The 26,122-nt window shown below is 38.8% G+C and overlaps 1 protein-coding gene across 1 annotated transcript in view; it reads right to left on the reverse strand.

Moving 5' to 3' along the window:
- Positions 1–14,412, reverse strand: part of TUT7 (terminal uridylyl transferase 7) — a 54,197-nt gene extending 39,785 nt beyond the window's left edge. The window contains exons 1-9 of the mRNA XM_090274245.1: positions 14,265–14,412; positions 12,582–13,132; positions 7,534–7,715; positions 7,109–7,225; positions 6,439–6,616; positions 4,876–4,964; positions 2,890–2,941; positions 1,918–1,987; positions 993–1,119 (exon numbers count right to left, since the gene is read on the reverse strand). Of these exons, the coding sequence (XP_090130371.1) occupies positions 993–1,119; positions 1,918–1,987; positions 2,890–2,941; positions 4,876–4,964; positions 6,439–6,616; positions 7,109–7,225; positions 7,534–7,715; positions 12,582–13,101 (1,335 nt within the window). The 5' untranslated portion in view covers positions 13,102–13,132; positions 14,265–14,412. The remainder of the gene's footprint in view (positions 1–992; positions 1,120–1,917; positions 1,988–2,889; positions 2,942–4,875; positions 4,965–6,438; positions 6,617–7,108; positions 7,226–7,533; positions 7,716–12,581; positions 13,133–14,264) is intronic.
- Between the last annotated feature and the right edge of the window lie 11,710 nt (positions 14,413–26,122).

Raw genomic sequence — 26,122 nt, forward strand, 5'->3', positions numbered from 1 at the left:
CACATATCCTGGTTTTGAGTAAGAGCTTCAATTTCAAATTTTTAATCTTGCCTACTATATTTTCTCGTGAAGGACCCTAAAATATTTGCCGTTTCATTTTTTGACATCCATAGTAATCCACTCACTTGGTTAAAACACTTGCTAATGAAATCAAAATGATGGTTTGATTCCAAATGCAAGCCAGATGACTTTGCTCAGTTTAATGGCCCCCTCATCCTAACCTACTGCCTTGAAAAACGCACGCTTTGACCACACAGGTGATCAGGGGAGAGAATGTGGGCAGATTCATTAACACGAACAGAAATAACTTAAAAAGCATGGCCTATTTAGTGATAAAGCAGGAGGCAACTTTCAACGTATGGCATACTGTAATTACCAATTCACCCAGTTAAGAGGAGGGTATTCTCTGTTCATCTTGGACCCAAGCCACAGGAATTATATGTGTAATTTCTACAATATATTAATCGGTAAAGCTTTGGATTTTCTCTAAAAGCACCTGCACAGCAATGCAACTTGATAATCATGATGGGCTCTTACATTTTGGGGCAATGTTAAATGCTCTATTGGCATTTCAGTTGGGATACTATAAAAATGTAAGCAGGACCAGATAGCCAGTTTTCATTTTGGGGAGTCTCTGGGTATATTATTGGAAATAAAGCTTCATCTCAAACTTTCCTGTGCCTAAGAATCACCTCATGAAACCAGTTAAAATATAAATTCTTGGGCCATATCCTATGGGATTTGACCCACAAATTTGACTTTTAATAAGGATTATAAAGCCTTTTGATCTTTTGAGCAACACAGCTATAGAGAAACAGTGAATTTCCCTTTCTGTGCACATTAAAATTTCGGTTCCAATATTCAGATGTCTACTCTCTTGATATCTATAAATATGCATCCAAATGTTTAAGATTAAATTAACCATGCAAAAATCAAGGCATACTGCTTATGCATAAATAAAATGTATTCGTGTATATAAGCACTAAACATACCTTTGCCCAGTACCTAAATGCAATCACCAAAGGAACCAGCTTCGATTCCAGTTTTCCAAGGGCAGTTAAGTGATTTGTTGTCAGACAAGCGTTTTCATTTCCTGCACTGACTTTACAAAAAAGACCACTGGTGGGGGTTGAGGGTGAAAAGAGAAGGAAAAAGAGAAAGAAAAAAGTGTTACATAGGTATCAGGTATCTTTTATGCCAATAACAACTAATTTATATTGATAATAAGTACTTTAAAAAATGAAAATAAAGTAAAAAACTCACTAAATCTTTGAGTCATTTAAGAAATTGTATTTGTTTTTTAATTTTAAAAAAGGACAGCTGTTTTCTGAGTACATTTTATTTTTCAGAACTAAAACTTGTATTTTCATATATTAAAACAATTTTGGAGGGAAATGAAAATAAGGAAAATACTATAAAATGTTTCAGAGCATGAATTTATATTTGTGAGAGTGAGTGTTCTCCCAGGAGTTGGAGAAATCTGCCTAGTGAACAATCATTACAGCCTATAAACCACTCATTTATAGTACTGAGAGTAATACTTCCAGATGGAGGGACAGATACATAGGTTGAGTCACACTAATTGCTATTTGGCACTGCTAAAAATGCTGCTAAAAGAGATGGCAAATGAAGGTGATCAGAGCAAGTAACTATTTGATAAAGTTGTTTTTTGCTATATTGAAATGGGTCAAAATGTTTCCTTCCTCCATTTTTTCTTTTAAATAATTTTATTCTTTTTAAAACACTGTTTCCTTTTGCATCAATTGCCAAAGTATAAGGAGAATGCTAGCAGTAAAGCCTATGAAATTAACTACATAAGGAGTTTATCATTCTAGAAATTGGACACTAACATTGAGTGAAGTACATGTGCTTTTGGCAAGTTGATATTTAATATATAAACAGCTTATAGAAACAGACCTTTGCTTCTCTCTGCACATTACCACCGGCACCCTAGCATGGAAATCTGCATCAACATCAATAAAAGAATCTGAGGAAAAAAGAAAACAATATTAAGTAGGTCAATTATACTTAAAAAAAAAAGAAAACTATAAAAGAACTAGATAGAGTACCAAGTTCCGGTTGTGACTTCTCTGCTCAGCCTTTGTAAAGACCATTACTAAGTAAAGCTCTGAGATGACTTGAAAAGGAAGAGTATATTCAAGAATCAAGTACTCACATTAATTTGAAACCCTTATTTTGTAAAAAACTAATCTTTGACTGGAAATGACTACATTATTGAATTAGAATGTTTAAACATTATATGAATAATAATTAGAAAGATGGATAGGATATTCAAACAAAATTGCTACAAAAGCTACTACAGTATTTGGGGGTCAAAAAACATACTGACTATAGTAAGAAAATATGTTTACATGTTTAATTCAACAAGAACCATGGGAAAGACTAATTCAAGAGATAAGACAGTTGGGTAAGACCTATGGGAAGCATAAAGCTCCAAGCTGGACAGTACCTGGGACAATACTTGGGAACAACCATTTACTGATTCATAAATCAGAGTTGGGTCACACCTATTTGCCATTATAAAGTATCAATTTAAACCACTGAATTAAACAGATTATCTTCAGTTTTACCCTCAGGAGTAAATTTTACATGTTTTGTTTCTTTTCAGTCTTGGTCTAGGACTCATTTTATCTTTATAAATTGTGACACTGTGATCAAGCTAAAAGTTTTACTTAGAAAATGATTATTCTGCATAGCTGAACAACTAATAGGACCTAGTAGGCATTTGCTGTGTTTTTTTGTTTGGATATTACCCATATAATTTTAAAACCATGACTTCCTATTTTCAAAGTTTCAAAAATGACATACTCAAATAATAAGACAAAAGAAATATTTTAAGAGCAAAATGTGGAAAAAAATTGACCTTACCACTGTTCTTTAAACATTCCTGAACAAGTAGGAGAACATCTGGCTGAGACATCTAGAAAATAAGTCAATGAATATGTCAAATAATCTGTAAGTACTTCTGCTTCACTGAGATAATACACAGTCATCTGAAGTTATCCAAATTAGAAAGTGCATTACTACCAGCATAAAGAAATTAATCGTTACACTGTGTGCACACACTGGTCAGGGACAGAGATGAGCATCAAATGAGGGTGAGCATGCGCAAAAGAAGCTTACTACACAGTTAACTCCCGATTAACTAATTCCTGAGTTACTTAGCCCCTCAGCAAATCTCAAAAGTTATGGCTAATTGTCAAACTGAGTAACACTGGCTCTCACTCTATAAGGCTACTACCACAGATCACTTGTTCAGTCTCCACTTCAGTCTTGCCTTCCTCCAATCCTTGCTCACAGAGGAATCAAAACCATTTAAAACCATGAATTCGATCTAGTGTGCCCCTCCTTAAAACTCCCAATGGCTTTCTACTGCCCTTAGGTCAAATGAAATTCTTTACCAGGGCCTACAGATCATGCCTGTTGGGCCCCAGCCTACTGCTCTTTCCTAATCTTAGGATCTTCTTTTTCCTGTTCCCTTCACCATAGCTATATAATCCTCCTTGAATAGGCCAAGCTCTTTACTGATTTACGGTGCTTGTGAATGCTATTGCCTCTGCCTGAAACACTCTTATCCCTTTCACTCCCCTCACCGCTTTTTATCTTTTAGGGCTCTGTCTAAATGTTATCTCTTTAAAGAGGCCTTCATGCCTGCTGTATCTGCACAGCCCTTGTTGTGTCCTGGCAGAGAACCTTGTTCTCCTGCATAGCTCTCATAATTAATGATACATATGTAATTACCTATCTCCTTCACTAGGTATGCATTCTATGAGGGTGGAATCATAACTGTTCTGTCCTCTAGGATCTGACATACAACACAGACTCAGTGAATATTGCTAAATGAGTGAATGACATGACATCAAAATAACTGCTATGCTAGTAAATTACTAATCAGAATTTAAGGTTAAAAGAATAGAAAGAAACATCTATTGGTCAGTTGAAGCCAGGGATGGCAAAGAAGAGGGTTCTGTAATTGAACAACTGAAGGGTGGAGCCCAGGAATCTGTATTTTAACTACCAACCCAGGTAAATGGGCATGAACCATTTGCAAACTGGGCTACAGGAACCACCAGTGAATAAATGGATCATCTACTAAATAAACTATACTCCAGTTTTAAAATTCTGACTCATCAAAAGCTTTTTGAATCATGTTTAATTAAACAAGAAAGCTAGGTCAGGTGTGGTTCTTCAAAAGCATAATTATATTTACAAAGTAGGTATATAAAAGAGGAAACCCTACCCTGGCTAGCAATGTGGCTCAGTTGGTTGGAGCACTGTCCTGTACACCAAAAGGTTGAGAGTTTGATTGCCAGTCAAGGCAGGTACCTCTCTCTTTCCCTCTCCCTTCCTCTCTCTCAAGTCAATAAACATATCCTTGGGTGAGGATAAAAAAGGAAGGAAGGAAGGAAGGAAGGAAGGAAGGAAAAGCAGAAACCCAGGAGCAAATTAAGCTTTCAGGTCATAAAACTTTATATAGCTACACTGCTGAAAATCTAAAATTCTTTCCTGCCATTAGAAAGTTGAGTTTACCAAGGTAATCAAATCTTTTCAAGTTAGCAGAACCTAAACTGCCCCATTAGATTCACATGGTAAGAATACTAGTGTCTGAAGAACAAAAGATCTAAAGAGTAAAGTAAGTATGAAAAGCTGTAGAGTATTGAAGGAAATGCCCTAAAACTGAAGACAGGCAAAAGAACATAAAAATGGAAATTTTAGGAAAAAGACCTGCCACCATCACACTTAAAATATCTTCAAAGCTCTACAATATATTTATATCTGAAATATAGCTCACATTTAAAAATAAGAATTTCCAAACCACTCTATGAGAATTCTGGCATTTTCTTTTGTACTTACAATGGCTGGAAATTGAATGTCAATGTTTACATCCGAATTTTTGAAACCCAATCTGCTACAGGATGACCCATATAATCTCAGAGAACAATCTAAAAAAAATTTAGATAAATGAAAGTTGTAAATAAAGTAAAATTTCTCAAAAGTTACAACAAAACTATTTCACAAAAGCAAAGCAGTATTGAAGTCTGGCATATACAAAGAAGAGCATTGTGACTCTTAGCTCTTCCTCATTTTATTTTATTTAATAGAGAAGGCTTCACTGACCATGGTTTAACTTAAGGGCTACCCTTTTCAGTTGTAAAACATGTTTGAAAGTTTCCTAAACTATCATTTCACATTATGTGCAGAAAATACTATTTGCTATAATTTTAAAAATGTTGATATCTGAAAGTTAAAAAGAAATGCTTATCATTGTTTTATATTTATAAACCTGACAGTATACTAAACCAATAATGATAAAAATAATCTTCAGTATGAAGTTACTTTTAAAAATGAATAGTCACTACATTATAAGCAAAAAGCATTTGACATAATTCCTTTAGGAAAGATTTTAAAAAATAATTATATGACTGATATAATTTAAAATGCTAGACAATATGTAATTCACTTTTCAGAAAAAATGTGTGCATTTTACTGCCTATATTTATTTATGGCATTTTTTCTTCAATGTTTTTAATCACTATTGTGCTAAAAATTTATCCCTTCTCATCAGGGAATTTTGTGGGGTTTTGTTTCCCCCCAGGTTAAGTCAAGCAATTTTTTTGGGCTTTACAAGTTTCTCATTAAAAAATACATTCAATTTTCCAATGGAAATCTGTGGTAAAAATTACCAAAATTACAAGTGACTTTTCAGGAACTGCCTATAACATAAAGGATGAGGTTCCTATATAGTAAAATGAGCAATTATTATCCTTTATTTTTATGAAAGCATAGATGAATATGAATGATATAATATATAATTATCTTTCAGTAGAACAAATGGTTCTGTGGGCAATACCATGATAATTTAAGCAGTGATTCCAACCCTAACTGTGATTCCAAATCACTTGTGGCTCCTTCTAAAAAATGGTTTTCCATGGCTCCACAAACATAACATGGAAAATGAATTCAACAGTACATAAAATCTATTACAAATTAGTCTGCAAAGCTCATTTTAGATGTTGTAATTCTTTTAATTGTGGTTGAATGGAACCTTTCTGGACACAGATAACTGGAAATGATTCCAGGATACTTCTATTTATTTTAACTCAAAATATTGTGTCAATTTAAATAGGTCAAAAGGTATGCAAATATATACACATGAGTCCCATAGTGCCCCAATAATAATGGGGCATTTAATTTCAAGTACATGCACATAATGAAATTCATAATGAAGACAGGTTTAATGACAATGCATGTAAAAGTTTTTGCTACTTTGGGGGAAGCCAGGAAAAACAAACCCATGCAAAAAATTAAGAGCTTCAAGGTATGGCAAGTCCATTTCTATTAGGTAAAAATTATTACTATTAAAAATGAATGAGGTACTTTTAGGTAGCTAAATAGAAAAACAAATCTAGAAAATACCTGGTAACTTGTGTTGGAACACATTTTCCATGATACGTTTAATTTCTAGTCTCTGTTCCAAGTTCTCATTGTGTAAGCCAAAATCCTGTACCACTTTGTCAATGGCAATACCAATTGCATTTATCTGGGAGGGCGTAGGCGGGGGTAACGTAGTGAGCAACTCTTCCTCCTGCTTTTCCTTTTAAGATCAATGTTGAGATTAAAAATGACTCACACGTTTTTAACTTTCTACCATTTACCAAGACAACACCCTGTGGAATATTATGGAATATTTTTCTTAGCCCTCCCTTTCACATGAGCTGTGTTAATCTTCATGCTATCAAAGTTAAACACATTTCTTCATGCACATAAAGTGATAACAGAGGGAAGGCAAGAGTAAGAAAAATGTGCCAAAAAAGAACATTAAAAACAGCAATGACAAATTATTTTCTTTATTGTTACTGGCATAAGGATATATACTTAGGTCCTATCAATGAGTTCATTCACCCTTATACTGTACTTCATAAATTCACAAGAGTACCCAGCAAAATATATATGACCAACATCAAGTATACTGGGTAAATTCAATTCAATAATATAAGCAGTAAATCATTAAGGAGAGAAAAGTCACAAAAAAGACAAGTAATAACAACTAACAAGGTAACGATTGTTTTGGTGAAATTAAACTTACCTTAATGTTTTTCTTGTGCCTCTTCTCTTTGATATGCTTATGGGCAAATGCAATGGATTCAATGAAAACATCACAAAGTTTGCAGGTGTACTTTGCTGTAGGGTAGTTTCTCGGTCGCTAAAATTTGAAGAGATTTAGATGGATAGATATATGTATATATCCTCAAATTTACAGGTCAACAAAAACTAGCCAGAAGATGGTTTCCCCTTCACTTTCAAAGTTGTTAATGTTAGTCACTCTTTATCACTATCCTAATATTCATTTTTATTTACGTAATTCATTAAATCGAACTATCACTTGTAGCTTATACTGTGCTTTGATACTAACAACCAAGTAGGAAACCTAATTCATCAAAGTACATATTCCCAATTACTAACATAGTTTAAACAAAATAAGGATTTTAACTAACAAATGAAAGATGTTACCCTTTTCAGCCTATCAATGCAGTCTCTTTTTAATCGCTCCTCAGCTTGCTGTAAACCCAGGAGTTCCTTCGTTGAAAGCACAGACTCATCAATCACAGGGCCTTCCAAGTCTCCGTCCAGTTCACTTTCCCCATTTCTTGTCCTCCGTGGCTTCCTAGGCCTGGACTTCTGCTTCTTGTTTTCTTAAGTTAGAGGGAAAATATTATTGGTGATATTGAACAACAGCACAGAGTGAAAAGCAGAATGTATATATTAATGAAAACATGTAATAGCTGAATGATATCTGAACACAGAGCAGAAGAAAGGATAGCTCTCCTATGCATAGAATGCCTGAATACTCACTAAGCACCCCATCTAGGCACATTAATCCATATACATCACCTTTTTGGAAAACACAAAAGGAATTCTACTTCAACCATACAATTTAATATTACCCTCATTTCTTGGTACATGGCTGAGCATACTCAAGCAATAGTAAAAATCACCCTCTGGTAGTGCTCTCTGTCTCTGAGCATGCTGGAGCCTTTCCCGTCCCTCCCTCTCTTCTTCCCACTTGGGGCATGTTCCCTCTCCTAAGCTCCCAGGGCCCTTCTTTTGCTTCTGTATCTTGTTTCCTGATTCCATGCAGCCCAGCTGGATGAACTTTTACTACCTTTGTAACTTTCTAAATAAACTTTCTCAAGTTTATCTGTAATACTAACATACCGAATGTCATAATATATAATGTATATGTATCTACTGTATTCTAGTGTACTTGTAAGTATACCTGATATTCTAATGAAAACTATCTACATTTGCTTTCATTTTTATAAGTGAATAATGTCAACAGAGCAAAGATGGACAATAAAAATATCTCCAAAGAATTCACAAATCAACTACATTTTTATCTGGAATGAAAATCCATCATTTAATTGTAAATTTAGTCTTCACATAATTGTCCCCCACCCAACATTAATATCAAGAAGTTTAAGCTAAAATTGTATTTACTGAGGACAACTATTTCCCATGTTATCTGTACTTTCATTTTCGCTTCTTGATGGCATACACATTGGCACATTCCAAAGGAAAAAAAAATTGGCAATTGAACTAAAAGTTTTCTACAGGTATAGACTAATTCATTTGTTTACAAACTGTGCTGTTAATTCTACAATCCTTATAATAAATGAATCTGTTCCTTTAAAAAAAATGTATAACTTTTCAACCTGTGAAACCGAAGATGGCTGTACGATTGCTTTATTAAAGTCTTAAATAACTTTGATAACTTCTATCAAGTTCTGAAAATGAAGCTATTACTAACACATTTGATTAAAATTAATTTCCCCAATTAAAATTGTGATAAATGGATTGAATAATTTATAAATGGCCTACCAATAACTTGTCTGAAAATAGAAATCTACTGCAATGCCCTGCAGGAGGCAATTCCTTTCAAGTTTCCAGTGGCACTTACTACCTGTACAGCAGTTACAAAGGATCAGTTGATTGAGAAAAATTCTGTCAGAAAAGGGAGGTATACGACTTTTATTTTTAAAAAGCTACTGCCAACAGTTCTAAGGGAAAATCAGCAAGCACTGTGCTCAAACTACCATAAGAGGAATATAATGAAATTCTCTGAACAGCTTCTACACTATAGTAAGTGGCAATTAAACAAAATTAAACTATTAGGACAACTAGTTTTTCTTTTTTTAAAGCAATCAAAATGGACCAAACAAGAAAGTAAAAACGTAAGTAGTCATTGGAAGAAAAAAAAATCAGTCTACTTTAGGACTTGCTTTTAAACACTCCCCCTACTCCCAATTAAATTATAAATCTTTTAAGGACAGTACCACTGGTCTGCCTAAACTTTTGAGAAAAGCATTTTTTTTTAACTTTAAGAGATGTGTCTATTTTCACTTAATTTGCTTATCATTACAAACTCTATTCTCAAATAATTGCATCTGACTTCAGTATTCAGGACGGAAGTTTTTTACTAAGCCAAACACTCATTAGAAAGTCGCACCAGTATGTGCAATACCCATCAGGAAAGTCCATATTAGTTCACAAAACACTACCTGATACGGAATCAAATTCCCTTTTTAACCCCTCTCTTTCCTGATCACAAAGGCTTCTAAATATAAATGTATTTGCTATCATTTTCTAGAAAGAATGACTTCAATTTCCCACAAAAGAATATAGTTAACTCCTTATTGTTTTTATACAGAGTAGATGGTTGCAGAAATTCTGTCTGATGATGATAACAGCAGCTATTAGAGTATTTTCTTATGTGACAGATGCAATGCAAGCAGTTTATGTGCACTGCCTCATTCAATCTCCACAGTGATCCTGTCATGGATGCTAAAATTATCCCCATTATACAGATGGGGAAAATGCTGGTCCAGAAAATAAGTAACTAGTCCAGGGACACTTAACTAAACCAAAGTAAAGGGACTTGAAATAGAGATTAAAGCATAGATGGAATTCTTAAATTCAGCCTTCTATCTAACAGTTTAAGAACTAAAATTAATTAATTGAAATCCCTTCTTGCAGCATACCCACTGACATCTAGAACAGATTAGAACTGATAAGACAAAATAACCTTCTGAACTGAGTCTCACAGACCTGTACAGTAAAAACGATCAAATAAAATCTCACAGCTGAGAATCTTGGAAGGCGAAGTTGGGTGTTGCTACAGGATTCCCATAATCACTTAAGACGGAGACTACCTGGCTTATCCCAGGTTTCTGTAATACATATTCTCTATGTACAGTATTCTAAGATTCCTGTATTTTATTTGCATATGGACCACTGTTCTGTTCACAAATGATGTGTATTTGAGTGGTTGTTTTCCAGCTAGAACCATTAATGGCATTGTTCTAAATATGCTACCCTGGCAATCTAAGATTTTTAAGGGATATAGACAAGTGGTAACCGAGAACTGAAAAACTGAAACTGACAGCATTAAAAAAAAAAGCAACTCCTATCAGTTAATAAGACCCTTCTTTATTAAGACAATTTTAAGGAAATTTTCAGTTCCTTTAATGAGTTCCTTTTTAGGAATCTGAGTGCAGTGGTTTAAATTTCTCTCTACAGTAAGCAATGTTAAACCAAAGCTTAAAATCTTCTGTATGAAGAGTTTCGAGGGATAGAGATCGAAAAGTCCTTCATTTAACATTTGTGAAAGCACACACCTGTATTTCATACAGAGAAAACACGGGAGCTTTTGCATTGCTTTCAATAAAAAGATAGTACAGGTGTATTTCCTACTCAAAACCACTTAAAATCTACTTCTTTTAAGATTAAACAAAAATATGTATAAGAGATTTTGGGTATGTAAACAGTCCCTTTTAAGACATTTCTGGTTGCAAACTCTTGATCTATAAATCTTTTTATAATGCTGCTCAAGATCAAATTTTTTTTCTCTAAAAGATCAACTACTGGTAACTAAATTAAAATGTCCACATCCCACAGACACAGTAACACACAAATACTTAAAAATGCGCAAACTTTAAAAAAGAAAAACACAAACCGAAAGCTCAGAAATAATCAATTATCTTTTCAAGTTACCTCTGTCACATTTCCAGGTCTAGTGATGCTGTGTTAACAGGCAGAGCAGCAGAGCGTATGACTTCAGTTCCACCTCCTCATCTACCATTCTAAGTAAACAAGTTTGGATAAATGTAACCTCTCTGAGCCACAGCTGCCTGCTTTGTAAAACTGTGGTGCTACCTTTTGATATATCATGACAGAGTACTGCATCAGACAATTCCTTCAAGTTCTTTACAGCCTAAAGATTTACGAGGCTAAGGTTTGATCTCTTCCTACTCTTTGATTCCTTTCTAATACTTCATTCTGTTTTGGCTATTTGATTCAAAGCATTTTCTTCTACTTTTCCTATTTTAAAAAACAGAAAGTAACACCTTTTCTCCCATTTAATACTTTTATAAGACCCACTGAAGACAGAACATGACTTTTTCCTTACTAAGTCTTCTAAAGGTCCAAGTCACAAATATCCTACAGGACACACAAACACACTGATCACTGTGAAATAACATGAAGGTAAAGGGCCTCTGGAGACCTAAGAAGTGCCAACATTGCCTAAATGCACTTAAATTAAAAAAAAACAAAAACAAAAAAACACCACAACAAAACTTTGAAAGTGTTGGCCAGTTTGCAACCCATTCTGTACGGCCATTTAAAAAAAGGCTCACAAAGCCAACAAATGTAACAGCCCATTTTTCCAAGTATAATTTTCTAAGCATACTATGCATTTTCAGACTAAATATTGTTTTATTTTTCCCTTCAAATTTATGACTTTATTTCATTTCAGTAATTATTGTCCATTAGATAATAACAATTTTCCTATTTATAGATATCACTGCTACATAGACAAAATCTATTCACCTTTTAGAAAACATATAATCACTTTGAGGCAATTACTATCAAGCACGTAGGACACTCAGAAAAGCGTTTTGGTATTACTGAAACTAAAAGGCAAAGTTTTAATCTGTATTTCTGATTTTCTATACTTAATGTCTTTCAGCCTGTCTGCCATACTCACTTCGGAGAAAAAGAAAAGAAAATCTTGGACTACCGCTCCCATCCCTCTGTGGTAGAAGATATATGCAATCTGTATCATGCTTCTACAATTGAATAAGGTTATTTTAAGCTTCATGTTCTGTCACTTATATTATGGACCCATTGATTATTCAAATATAAAACTGGGATACACAATTTAGAAATTATATACACACTACTCAGAAATTATGATAACAGTCTCCAGGAGGATATGATCACCCTTTTCTGTAAAAAGCACCAACGGGAAATATGGTGCATTTTACTATAGTAAAATGAGCCTCGTGGCAAAGAAAACTCTCAAAGAGACCAACAACACAAGTGTTGAAATTGCCCAAATATCTCAACTATAATCCTTAAAATAGTCACATTAAATAAGAAGAAACTACGAAAAATTTAAACTTCACTGCTGATAATAGTAACTCATTTGGATGAAAAAGACATCGCTAACTGTGGGTTGTAACTTTTACTTGAAACTTTGACAAGTTGTAACACGTTACCATGGTTTCCTGCTTCCACTTCTGTCATGGTTTCTAGGCTGGTCAGGTCTTTATGAAATAGCCGTCTTACAGTTCTACAGCCTCTTCCGTCCTGCCACCTATAACCATCTTCACTTTCTTGAAAGGAGTCTTTTCTTGGTCGGTTTATAATAGGAATTCTAGGTCCAGGTTTGAATTCTCTCCAAGTCTCTGAATTACCAGCAAGTTCATCAGACAGCCATCTCTTACTCTGATCTTTGTGGTTGTCATTGATCCAGGCAGGCTGGCTGTAAATTGGGTTTTTAAATGCATATGGATTGCTGGAAACAGCATATGGTCCTTTTCTAGGGGTATTTCCATAGTTCCCTGGTGTTATTTTTTTCTTGGGAAGGCCTTTTTCCATTTTACTGCTATGGCCTTTAGCATAATCATCCATTATTAAATAATCTTGTTGAGGGTGACCCCTTCTGAAATCCTCATCATCTATAGTCCCTCGGTCTTTTGCACGCTTCACAAAATAAGGTTTTGCTGCATCTCCCATGGTCTTTTACTTCAGTTTTCTTACTTTGCACCTGAAAGAGAGCATTTTTGGGGGGGAAAAATCAAACCATAACCAGATATCAAACCAAGTGTACAAAACACCACATATGCACAGATGCTCAAAAGCCTATAAAAACCCACCCCACCCCCCGGCAATTTCCATCACATTCCAATAATCAGTGCATTACACTATAAGTTAGAAGGCTTAGTTTTATGACATTCTTCATGAAAATTAGTACTATTTAACATGAAGATTAAATCTGTGAATAAAAGAAGCTCTCTATAGTCTTTTGAGAACTGTAGTATAAACACATTACTCATACCAAGTGGGTTGGCTTTTACCTATATTGAGAAAAGCACTTCTCTTAAAAACAAAAACAAAATAAAACAAAAAAACCAATCTTCATCCCACATGTATTGTTAGAAAACTCCCAAACAGTCCTTTAAAAAAAAGTTGGCAATTGCTTTTAAGTTTTGTACAAAGCAACCGAATCTTTCTCTTAACGTAGTACATCTGAAAACAGCACGTTTCCGCCCCTTCTCCGAGCCCGGGGCCTCGGCTTTCCTCACCACTATTCAGAACGACAGGCTTCGATCGCTCGCGTTACGGAGGGTCTAGGCTACAAACCACGACTCCAGTCAAAGGCGCTGGGTTTCCTACCCAGCAACAACTCCAACTATCCTCCCCAGTCCTCATTCTCCACCCCCAAACAAGTTTGGTTTTGCCCCACCCCCCGATCAGCCTCAGTTTCCACCCTCTAGGACAGGAGGCGGAGAAAGAGGAAGCGTCCCCGCACTCCTGGCCACGAAGCCACCGCTGGGACCAGGAAGCAGGAAGTGACCTACCTCCTTGATGGGTTCCGCGACCCCACCGGCTAGACTGGAGGCCAAGACGGAGTGCCTTCACCCAAACCCCTCCTCCTCCTGCCCCAGCAGGATCTGACACAAAGTGAAGATGTGGGCTCGAACCCGAGAGGTCAATCCCCGCTAGGCTGGGGGCTTCCGGGTCCTCACCACTGGGGCAAGGAGGCCGCCAGTGGATGGGTCCTACGTAACTGCTGGGCGGGGCCCGCCCTCAAGTCTGGAGACCAGGGAACCAACCGCAGACCCGCCCCTGAGGCGAGTCCCGGAGGGACGCGGGGAGAAAACGCTTGAAACACTCACCACCTCCGCAGCGGTCCTCCTCCTTTTCAGTCCCAGCTCGGCTCCCACTCTGTGTTTTCCTTCGGCCCCACTTCCGGCGCTCAGCGCTGTCTCATTGTGCGCGATTGGGAGCCGCCGGTTCCCCTGCCGGAGCGCTCAGCCACTCACGCCGGAAACGCGCGCCCCTCCCAAAGGGCAGCCCGCCGCCCCGCCCCTCTTCTACAGCGCCCCGCCCACTTCCGCCGTCGCGGTTGTGAGCTAACGTTCCTGAGGCCGAGCGTTCTAGATGGCCCGGTCTGTCCGTCCGCTGTCCTTCCTCGCTCTGAGCTGACCTTGCCTAGGTCTCCTCTTTTTCTTAGGCTGTGAAAGCAGCGGAGAGGCGTAGGGAGACAACATCTGGTTCTCCGAGTGAGACGCGGGGACCGCGGTACGGGCGCAGCCACTGGATGCCCCTGATTGTTTCAGGGCAAGTTTAGCCTGGATCTGAAGCCTCATGGCACTCTTGTTCTTTTTTTGGTAATTCCGAGTGATTTAACGTCTCAGGGAGGTCTTGGTTACCTGGCCTGTAGAAATGCCAGCTCTCAGTATGGTCAAGGGAAATGCTTTGCTTTTTTCTTAGATTGTGTACGTGTTGTACTTAAACAAAAACAAAACAAAACGTTATTTTGAAGAATTATGTGTAATGTAAAAGGATGATCAGGAGACTTTGTACTCGAACTTTTTAACAAAGATTGCACACCTGGAACTAGCAAGCACCCTGGAGCGTTCAGAATATTTGACAGGTTTTTATTTCTCTGCTTTAAACCATTTAAATTTAAATTAATGAGATTCTGTGAGGCCTTGGTCTTAGAATAATTATGAACATATAAGTATTGCTAGGCACTGGTCTAGGGGCTTTACAATTATTAAGTCATTTAATTCTCAAAACTGCTCCACTAGGAAAATACCGTCGTCGGCAGCCGTCCGTCTCGAGAGACGATGGTGTAGCTTCTTAAGAGTCTATCTGCACCGCCAAGAATGGCTGTGCAGTCCAACTCAGGAGTGACACGGTATCTGTCTCCTCCCGTGTTGAATCGACATCTTGCGATGACGCTGGAGTGTCCTCTCCAGTGAAGCTGAAGCTACAGAGCCTGGGCAGGGTGATATGGAGGGTCTGCTGTTGCCCATGCAGCAGACCCCCCCTCTCTTCGCAGCTGAAGGGTCCAAGGGAAAGACGGAGTCAATACAGCTTGGCTTCAGGTGCGCCGCAGGAGTTGCCGGTGTTGACTACAACGTCAAACCGCCTTAGGGACTCCGGCTCCGGATTTTCTGTCGGGGTTTACTCCCTTAGCCTTTCCCCTGAAGAGGTATGCCGCAAGGCAGCGGAGGTTTTTTGGAGTCAGAGTTTTCCTTCTCTGGAAACTACTCTATAGGATAATATAATGAACCCTTTCAGTGCACACCACCAAGAGTGAGTCCTGAAAGACTACAGGCCAAGATGGAGGCCTAGACAGACACGCTGCGTCTTCCTCCACAACTAAGAAGGAATACAACTACCTCAAAACTAGAGACAATCAGAAGTTCCAGAAAATCAGCTGCATGGAAGTCCAACAAAGATATAAAGAAGAAATACTCATCCAGACAGGTAGGAGAGGCAGAGCCAGGGTGGAGAGGATGTGGTGTGGTGGCAGCAGCAGCAGCAGGCCGGCAGAAAGCGCAGTCACATATTTTAAAAAGCAGGAGGGACACCTGGAGAGCACTCCCAGTCCCAGACCACACCGCACAACTCATGGTTCCAGCGCCGGGGAAAATAAAGCTCCATTGCTTCTGACTGTGAAAACCAGTTGGGGAGATGGGGCAGAGGAAGAAAACTGCCAGTCTCTCAGCAGAATCCACTTGTTTAAAGGGCCCAAATGATCCTAGAATGTCTGCAGACCCACCCACTCTGGGAATGACGGCCAGGGCAGCAGCTAGAGGGACACCAGTCCCATACAAAGGAGGGAGAAGGACCTGGAAAAGGGGAAAGTGCTGAGCATTTGGCAAGGAAAATACCACCATTTTAAATAAGAGGAAATAGCATTTATGGTGAAGTAAAGGGCACTGCTGGAATCCAAACCCTAATGAGGCAAATGTTCTACAATAACGTCTGTGCTAAAGGTGTTTTAAAACATATTGGTACAACTTTTGTATAATGCCATATCTAGATACTTTGGTTCTGAAAATACGTGGGAATCAAGCCAATAATCTGACTCGCAGATGGTGGCCTTTAATAGAGTCCAAAGGGAGCGTGGTGATACGATACATGGTTGCATTATGGGACAGAAGCCTTGCCGCACCCCGTAGAGTAACTTTCTTTTAATATTTATTTATTTTTTAGAGAGGGGAAGAGAGGGAGAGAAACATCCATTGGTTGCCTCTCCCTCTGGGTATGTGGCCCACAACCCAGGCATGTGCCCTGACCAGGAGTCAACGGGCTATCAGTTTGCAGAACGGTGTCCAACACACTGAGCCACACCAGCCATGGCAGGTGGAGTAATTCTTGTGCACAAGAACTGCTTTAGGAAAAGTTATAGAGGAGCAGTAGAAGATATATCTTTTTAAGGATTTAAAATATTTTTTACTTGTATTCTCTTGAATATGTTTCCCCAAACCTAACTTTTATTCTAAACTTGTTTTTAACATTGCTAAAAAAGAAATACAGACCCAAAGTGAAGCCTCACCAAGACTTAATACCTAACCTAATTAAAGATTCAGCCTTTCCCAAGAGGGGAATTTTAATCCAATCAATTTGGAATTTCTGATCAATTCTTGAGAGGTAATCTGCCTAGTAAGACCCCCTGACTTTCTGTAAGGGAAGGTGAACTTGCCTGAAATTATCCACTCTTTTACCTTTCTTGTCTCACCCTCTTTCTGCCTAAAACAACTTCCCATTTTGTACAACTCCATGCAGTATCCTTCTAGTTGCTAGATGGAGTGCTGCCTCATGCATAAATCAATAAAACCAATTAGATATTCAGATTTACTCAGTTGAATTTTGTTCTTTAACAAGATTCATCTTGAGGATAAATGAGGCTCTCTAAAACAAGATGCAATATTAATCAAAGGATAGTTAATATACCTCTTTCTGTCCATATCATATATTACAATGACAATTTAAATTTGTCATAGGACCCTTGAAATCCAATTGAAAAGTTTGATTTTTGTTTGTTTGCTTGTTTTGGTGGTTACTGGAGGTGTTACAGAGCGAAAGGGGGTTCTTTCATATGGCACCTTGGTATGAAACCCAACAACTAGTGTTAAGGAAAACAGGTCTTTATTTACAATATTCCAAGCTGGGATGGGCAGGGAGCACTTCAGCTCAGAGCCCTGTTCTCCCACGGGACCCACCACTTCTCTTGCTCCCCAAAAGGCTAGGAGCCAAAAACGTGCTTCCCCATCCCTTATATGTCAGCTGTCTCCTTCAGGATCTGGGGTATGATGTCATCAGCCTCCATATAACAGTCCAGGAAAATGTGTGCCTGTTCCACCGGATCACGCATGGTTCTCGCTTTGCCCTTTCAAAGCCGTGTGGATCCCCCCCACCCCCACCTTCAGACCTTATGGCGCTCCCTTTCTACGTCCTTGCAAACTGCGTGCCTCACTCTACTCTGCAAAAATGGCTGCCACCTTATTTTTAAATCCTTGACCATGGCCTGTGACGCAGTGGGCATAGTAACCTGTTCTGACCGTTCACAGAACCTTGCTCAGGCTCTGTAAGCTCTTTCCTCACCATTCTATGGTCAAAAACCCTCCCATCTCTTTGGGGCCTTGGAAGAACCATATTCATTTGCATAACTAAGACACTAGCTACCAGCCATAGATATGCACAGGCATCTTGAAAACTGGCCCCTTCCCCCATCCCCCAACTGCAGGCTCTGGGGATTTTGTGGGGGGGGTGGGGGTAGGGGGGGGAGTGGGGAGTGGACCTGCTCTGTAACAGAGGGACTACTGAATTTCTTAGAATATTTGTGATTGTTTCTCCAAATGGACATATTTGCAACAACCTGGAGAAGGAATTTGGGGGCTTTTTGGTTACATTAACGCTGCGCCAGATGTTACTGTGTGTCTTCTCTCTTGAACCAGGAGGTTAACATTGTGGTACCTGTTGACAAGCTCACCTTTAACAAACCCTGTGCCAGTGCTGTTTTTCCTGTAGGACCACGCAGTCAGAAGTGCAAAAGTTGTGTTCATAGCTTTGTCAGCCAATTTTTTTACCTTAGTGATTTTTATCCAATTTGTTAGCAAATTATATTGACTCCCTCTTCAACTATGTCCAGAGTTCAGTGACTCCTCACCACTTCCATTGCTCGCAACCTGATGTTAGTCACCACCATGGCCTCACTGCATTGTTGCTATCATCAGCTTTCATCTTTGTCCTCCTCATCTATTCTGAACACCATAGCCAGAAAACTTGTGTTAACACCTGAGCCAGCTTATTGTTACTGGGAAGGGACCTGGCCCTGAGCAAGACAGTAATGTGTGGGTTCTCTTTGTGTAGGAAAGATTTCACAAGATGAGTCCACTTGATTTTTAGAGGAAGTTTATTAAAGTTGGGGACAGTGAAACAAGGAAGGGCTTGCGATATTGGAAGCAACAGGAGAGCTTAAACTGGGCTGCTTGGTTCCCTAAGAAGTGAGAGAAAAGAAGGCCTTAGGAATGGGATCAGGGGGTTATACTGGGATGAGCTGCTGCTTGCCTATTGCTCCCTGGTTGAGGGCCTTGTGGAGGCCCCTTAGAGCTTAGGAGATGCATGCCTGTGAGGGAAGAAGAGGAGGAGGAGGAAAGGAAAGGCACAGGCACACTTTTGGAAGGGAGACCACAGGCTACGGGACTTTCATTCTGAGGATTTTTAAAGGCTAGAATTTAGGGGAGATCTTTGGGGGAGGATCTGAACAGAATATTCATTAGTTTTATGTTGATGTGCCAAAACAAGGTTTATTCCCTTAACTTCATCTGTCCTAAGATGTCGTTGGCAAATGGCACTGATTGGATTTCTGTGCTCTATCTCCCTGAGTGGGGTGTTTAAAAACTAACAGGTGTGAGAAATGCTCACAATAAAAACTGGGACACAGGACTTGAGCAGTAAAGCGAGGCCTTTATTCACGAGTCTGCAGAGCCGGGCGCAACCTCACAGCCAGGAGAATGTGTGCGTCAAGTAGACAAAGGAACCTGGTTTTATAGTTTTGGCTTCCCCACCCTGAAATTGCCACCCTAAAGTGATTATCTTCTCCACCCTGAAATTGTCACCCTAAAGTGAGAGTGATTAGCTTCTCAGCCCCAACGCAACTAGCTCCCCCTCCTCTCTCCGGAGTTACAACCTAACGCGTTCATTTAAATGCCCCTATTGTGATTTGTAGATATGCTAATGCTGTCAACTTCCTTCTCAGACATCCTTTAATTACATTTGCCCTTTGTTACTAATGACTTTTTACTGGTTTGGGAGTCACTATGACCTTGTTTCTTACACAGGGGGGAATGATAGGGGAACTCAAGAGTTACAGATTTTTTGGAGAGAATTATGCTTAGTGAAATAAGCCTGGTGGTGAAAGAAAAATACCATATGATCTCACCTAATACAGGAACCTAATGAACAAAACAAGTGAGCAAAATAGAACCAGAGGCATGGGAACAAGGAACAGACTGACAGTGACCAGAGGGTAGGCAGGAGGGGGAGAAGGGGAAAGAAGGGGAAGGGATTAGTCAAGAAACTAATATAAATGACCCATAGACATGGACAACAGGGTGGGGACTGACTGTGGGAAAAGAGGGTGGGTGGGACAGGGGAAAGCAATGGGGGTATATAAACAGCTCCCGCTACACCATGTTGTATTTTGAAACATGTCAAACCTACAGAAAATATGCAAGAAATATACAATGAACATCCAAATACTATTTACCTAATTCACCAACTTTAAGATTTTTTCACATTTTGTTACCTAAATCTCTTTGTGCATGTGTGTATTCTTTAGCTGAACCATTTGATAGTTGCAAACACTCATTATGTATCTCTCAAAAATGAGAATATTTTCCTACATAGCCACAAATGTAATTATCACACTCAGGATATTTGGACATTTAGACATTTAGTATTGACACAGTACTATTTTCTAATATGCAGTCCATTATTAAATTTCTGCAATTGTCCCAATGATGGTAGACTTTTTAATTTAACACTATCTTTTACTCAAGATTTGAACGAGATTCATACATTGCATTTATTTTCATGCCTTTTTAGTGTTTCTTTTTTTTTTAATCATTCATGATGTTGACATTTTGAAAGAGTCTAGTCCCATTCTTTTGCAGTTGTTTGATTGTTTCCCCATGATAAGACTTAGGTTAAACATATTTTTTGGCAGGAATATTACATAGTTGATGTTGAGTCACACATCTCCGTGTATCACAACAGAGGACATATAACGTGACAATGTTTTTTTAATAATGATAAATTTGATCTTTTGGTTAAGGTATTAGCTACCATATTTCTTCTCCATTATAAAGGTTCTTTTTTTCCCCTTTGAAATTAATAATTAACTTGTGATGTGATACTTCGGGCTGTGTGAATATTCTGTTCCCATCTTTCTCCCAGTGGTTTTAGTATTAAAAAATTATTCACTCCTGAAATCAAATATTACTATGGTAGTTGTGTAACGGCGACTTTTTATTTCTATCATCCCTTCTATGTTTATTAGTTGGTATTCTTCTATAAAGGAGGGCTTTCCTTTCTCCCAATTTCTTTAAAATTAAAAAACATATCAGTGTGGTCATGGATTATATTTTACTAAGTGTGTTATATCTTCCTCAGCTTTGAGCATTTCCTTAGTTTCTGGCACAAGATAGTACAGGTCCACCTTGAAATTAGGCATTTTCTCAGAGGGTTTGGGAAGTGGTGTTTGGAAAACAAGAACTGGGTGCCGTGTGTACTCATTGTTCTCAGCTGAAATTGCTTTTAGGTCTTCTCAGTGGACAGAATTAGGAAACATTTTAAAAACCATTAATTCATAATGATAGCTCTAATTGTTACCAAGTTCAATAGGATAGGATTCTTCCTTTCCTTCAACTGTCCCATATATGTGTCTTTGTTCTCCCACAATTAACTACCTGCTTTCTCAAAAACGTCAATAATATATTTACTCATTTGCCCAATCCTACAATTGCCTCACCACCTCACTACCAAAAATAGGCCTACTATGTTCAAGATATTTTTTTTTTACTTAGAATATATCCCACTGAAAGTGTATAGTCAGAATACTATATGTTCAAATGTGCTTGGGATTAATTTTTTTTCTTTGCAATGGTGTTTATAATCAATTTTATTTTTTTCACTTTCAGATCTTTCTAACCACCCCGCCATCATCTTGTCAACTTAATTTTATGTTTTGAATATGTAAAATGCTAACATGTTTCAAAATCCAGAACTATATAAAACATTATATTTGTATAGTTCCCCTTTCTATCTTTTCTATTCCATTCCCACAACTACTATGGATAACCAAATTCAGTTGTTTTTTATTTATCTTTTCTGTGTTTCTTATTTGTAAAAATAAATTAATATACATTTTATATATTTATTTAAATATATATATATATCAAATGTAGCATGCTTTTTTTTTCACTTAATAATATATTCTGGTGGAGACTGGTCAAGATGGTGCAGGAATCAAGAAGCATAACTAGTAGGAACAAAATAGACGGGGGTGTTAATAACAGGAAAGGATGAAGCCAGAGAACTTACATGCACGACCCATGGACATGAAGTAAGTGGGGAGAGATTGCTGGAGGGAAGGGAGTACTTGATGGAGGAGAGCAAAGGTAAAAAACATTGGGACAACTGTAACAGCATAATCAATAAAATATACTTAAAAATAATATATTCTGGAAATCAGTTTATGTCATTTCATAGAAATGTTTTTCATTTTTTAATTTTCTAGCTGTTTAGTAAATGTACCATAGTTTATTCAACCAGATTCCTACATATGGGTCTTTAGGGTGTTTCCAATATTTTGCAGTTATAAATAATGCTGCAATGAATAACCTTGTGAATGTGCTTTTTTGTATTGTTAAGAGGTGTATTTTCAGGGTAATTTCCTAGGAGTGGGATTTCTAGGCCAAAAGGTAAATGCATATGTAGTTTTGCTAGATATAGTAGTCCCTCATTATATCGCAGTTCACTTATCATGGCTACACTGTATCGCGGGATTTTAAAAAATATTATATTTAATTATTTATCATGGATTTTTCACTATATTGTGGGATTTTGTGGTACTGTATACGTATGTTTTTAAAGTTACGTAGGTTTAAGAGTGTAGAATAAATTTAAGGTTCCTACTTCGCAGGGGGGTCTGGAACGTAATACCCATAAGTGAGGGTATACTGCCTAATTCCCCTCCATAATTACCCACCAGTAGTGAATAAGAGTGTTTGTTTTCCTAAAATCTGTTCAGCAGACTGTTTCTTCAAGAGTTACACTTTGCCAATGTTATGGGTAGGAAATAGCATCTCATATAGTTTTAACATGTGCTTCTCTCTTTATGAGTTGAGCATATTTCATATATTCTTTTTCTTTTAAAAGTGGATCTAAAACTTTGGTGATGATACTTGAACTGAATCTTTCATGTGTGCTAAAATAAAGTGAAACAAAAATTTTTTCTCAAAGACTCACTCTGGGTGGTTCTATGTACACAAGTAGTTTTATAATGTGTTAGAGGGCAATGACTTTCAAGATAAAGCATTATTTTGTAACAATATTGCAAAACAGTTTGATATGTGATGTTAAAAGAAACATTATCTGAATGGAATATGTTGTGTATTTGCCTCTGCAATTTAGAGAAAGGTTAATAATAATCTCTTTATTTGCTGTTTTGCTCTATTACAAAAGGCTTTCTAATTCTGTAGGGCTTGTTGGGCAAAAGTTATTATCCCTCCTTATAGATGAAGAAACTGAGACTAGAGAGGTTTAGGGACTTGCCCAAGATCATGTGACTAGTAAGTGGTGGAGTCAGAAGTAGATCTTTGGCTGTTTGACTCCAAATCCAGTATTTTTAAACTAACTAAAGGTTAAATACTGAATTATGAATTTATATACTGGGATTTGTGTTTCAATGGTGGGCCAGAATTGAGGGCTTTTCTTGTATGGTAATGGAAACTTCATTTAAAAATAATAATTATTTAAATGAAATGATGAAGTTAACAATTAAAAAAAAAATTTTTTTTTCTGATTTTAGGCATGCTCAGTTTACTCAGGCTAAGCCAGATTGATAGTCAATGGAGGTGCAGAAAAAGGGGGGATAAAGTGTAAACTGGGATCTCATTTACCATTTGGAGGCTTTTTCTGGGGGAGGGAGCCCTATCAATCTCCCTTCAATAACTTCCCGCTGCCCTTGAGATAGATTCTGACTCCATCATGTGGTCTGCTGTCCCTGAGAACCCGGTTCTTCCCTGCCTTCTAACTTCATGTTGCCCCTTCTCCCTGGGCTGTCTCTGCCTCAGCCGCACTTGGCCTTCTTTCAGTCCTCAAACCTGCCATCAAGGGCCTTTACACATAGTCTTCTTCCTGGGCTGATTTTCTCTCCTCTCTGAACACAGTTAACATATCCTCATCTCTCAGTGCTAACAGCAAACGTCACTTATTTGGGAAGATCTGATCTCCCTGCCGGGGCCAGTCTCTCATAATAGCATGTACCCCTTCTTCATAGTGTTACAGAAACAGGGGAGTCCAAAAATCCCCAGAGTTTGCTGCTGGGGATGGGGAGAAGTAAGCAGCTTTTCAAATGCTTCCACATGCCTGAGGCTGGTGGCTACTGTCTTTCTTATGCAAAATGGCTTTAATGCATCCAAAGCCTCAGGCAGATGGGAGGAGTCTTGAACCAGGGGACGGTATGGAAAGCACACAGAGCCTACCTAAGGGTCTGTGAATGGTCAGAACTGTTTGCAACGCCCACTGCGTCAGAGGACGCAGTCAGGGATATATAAGCAGCTGCAGACATTTTAGCTGAGACTCTCTCAGACTCTCGCTCTGAGACTCTCTCTGGCTCTCGCTCATGCTCTCACTCTGAGACTCTCTTGCTCTCTGACTTGGGCTCTCTCGCGCTCTAGCTCTGGCGCTCTGACTCTCTGGCACGCTCGCGCTCTCACTGGCGCTCTGGCTCTGGCGCTCTGACTCTCACTCGCTCTCTCGCTCTCTCGCTCTCTCGTGTGCTCCCTCCACGTGGCTTGGTGAAGGGGCCTTCTCCATGTGGCTTGGAGAAGGGGTCTCCAGGCTGCTTTAAGAGGCTCTCGCCATGCGGTTTTGAGAAGGAGAGAAGACCCACGCGGTTTGCGGGAAGAAGGCAGTTTGCAAGGAGGCTGAGAATCCAGGTGGTTCTGCATTGAGAGCTGGAGGGCGCCACAGCACAGAAAGGACCTCCCCAATCAGATTGAATGATTGGCAGCTGCTGGTAAAGCTGAACTGTGTTTGGAAAGTAGGGAAACGGTTTCTGTGACTTTCCTAAAACTAGCCTGGTTTGGAAGGGGGGGAGGCAAGGATATGTGTTTGTGGGTGTTTTAAAGAGCATAAGACTTAATAACAGAAATCCGCAAATAACTAAATCTATATAACTGTTAAATAAACAATTCTTTTTCTTTTCACCAAACTCTGGTATTGAGAGTTATAATTTTGGCGGCGGGCAATCGGGCCCCTAACTAAAGAGCCCGTGGGTTTGTTTTCAACTGGAGCAGCCCAGGGGTTCTGTAACAATAGCACTTCTCGCAATTGCAAGTTTACAAATGTTTGTACACTTACTTGATCCATGTCTGTCTCTCCCACTAGTGTGCAAGCACCAGGAGAGCAAGAACTTTGACTTTGCTCACCATGGTATTCCACAGCCTAGCAGAGTGCCTGACACATATAAGGAGGTCAGCCAACATTGGTAGTGAGTGATGGTGTGCATGGGTGCATGCATGCGTGAGCACAGGCACTTTCCTGTGCTCAGCAGCCCACTTTCTTACCTTTGCATCTTATTTAGGTTTTATTTTCACCTTTCCATATCTGCTTATGACATTTTGAGCCTTTAGTAGATGTTTGTTGGATTGCAATGCTCTCTAGCTTCTACTTCTGCATGCATATTCTCTGTTTTATAAACTATCAATTCAGACACAAATTCCACACATGCTTGCAGCACACTTCTAAGCCTTCATGGATTTAGGGGTTTTGGTGAGAATTTGAGGAGTTATCTCCTCCATCACTACACAGCCACCTGTCATTTCACGGATTCTTCCTTCTTCTCTCTTTCTCCCTTCTGACTTCTTCCTCTTCTACTTCAGGAGTGTCATAGGCATCTCATCCCACATGGGGTGATATTGCAGAAGACATGGCACAAGCCGACATCCATGACCCCATGGATATTCCCCTTCCCCAAATGATCTGTCCCGGGTGTTTCCCAACGAGATTTGTATTGTGCAAGACAAATTCTAGTACCAGCTACAAACAGTAATAATAAAAGGATGCACTTCATTATGCTATATTAGAGGGAGAAGATTCCTGGTTGAGTTTGAAGGAGGTGCCCTGTCCATGCCATCTAGGGGAGACGGGTGGAGGGGAGGGCTAGAGGAAGTGTGAATAATGAACACCTCTGTATGCTGCCTGAGAGGCATTTCTCCTACTACAGTCCTGCCTCAGGTCCTTCCTAAGATTTCTTTCCAGATAATCCCTTCTCTCCCCATTCCTACCCTCAGGCAAAAGAGTAGTAAAGGTTACATCCTCAAGAGTTCCTCTGAGGACACCTGGGCAAAATCAGATTCAGATCAGGACTTTGAATTTCTGGAATTACCAGGTAGGGCCTCCAGCCAGTTCCGGGAGCCCTGACCTTAATATGCCGTCCTCACTT

This window comes from Furipterus horrens, unplaced genomic scaffold (assembly GCF_987537825.1).
Source record: "Furipterus horrens unplaced genomic scaffold, mFurHor1.1.pri manual_scaffold_4, whole genome shotgun sequence".
Classification (NCBI taxonomy): Eukaryota; Metazoa; Chordata; class Mammalia; order Chiroptera; family Furipteridae; genus Furipterus; species Furipterus horrens.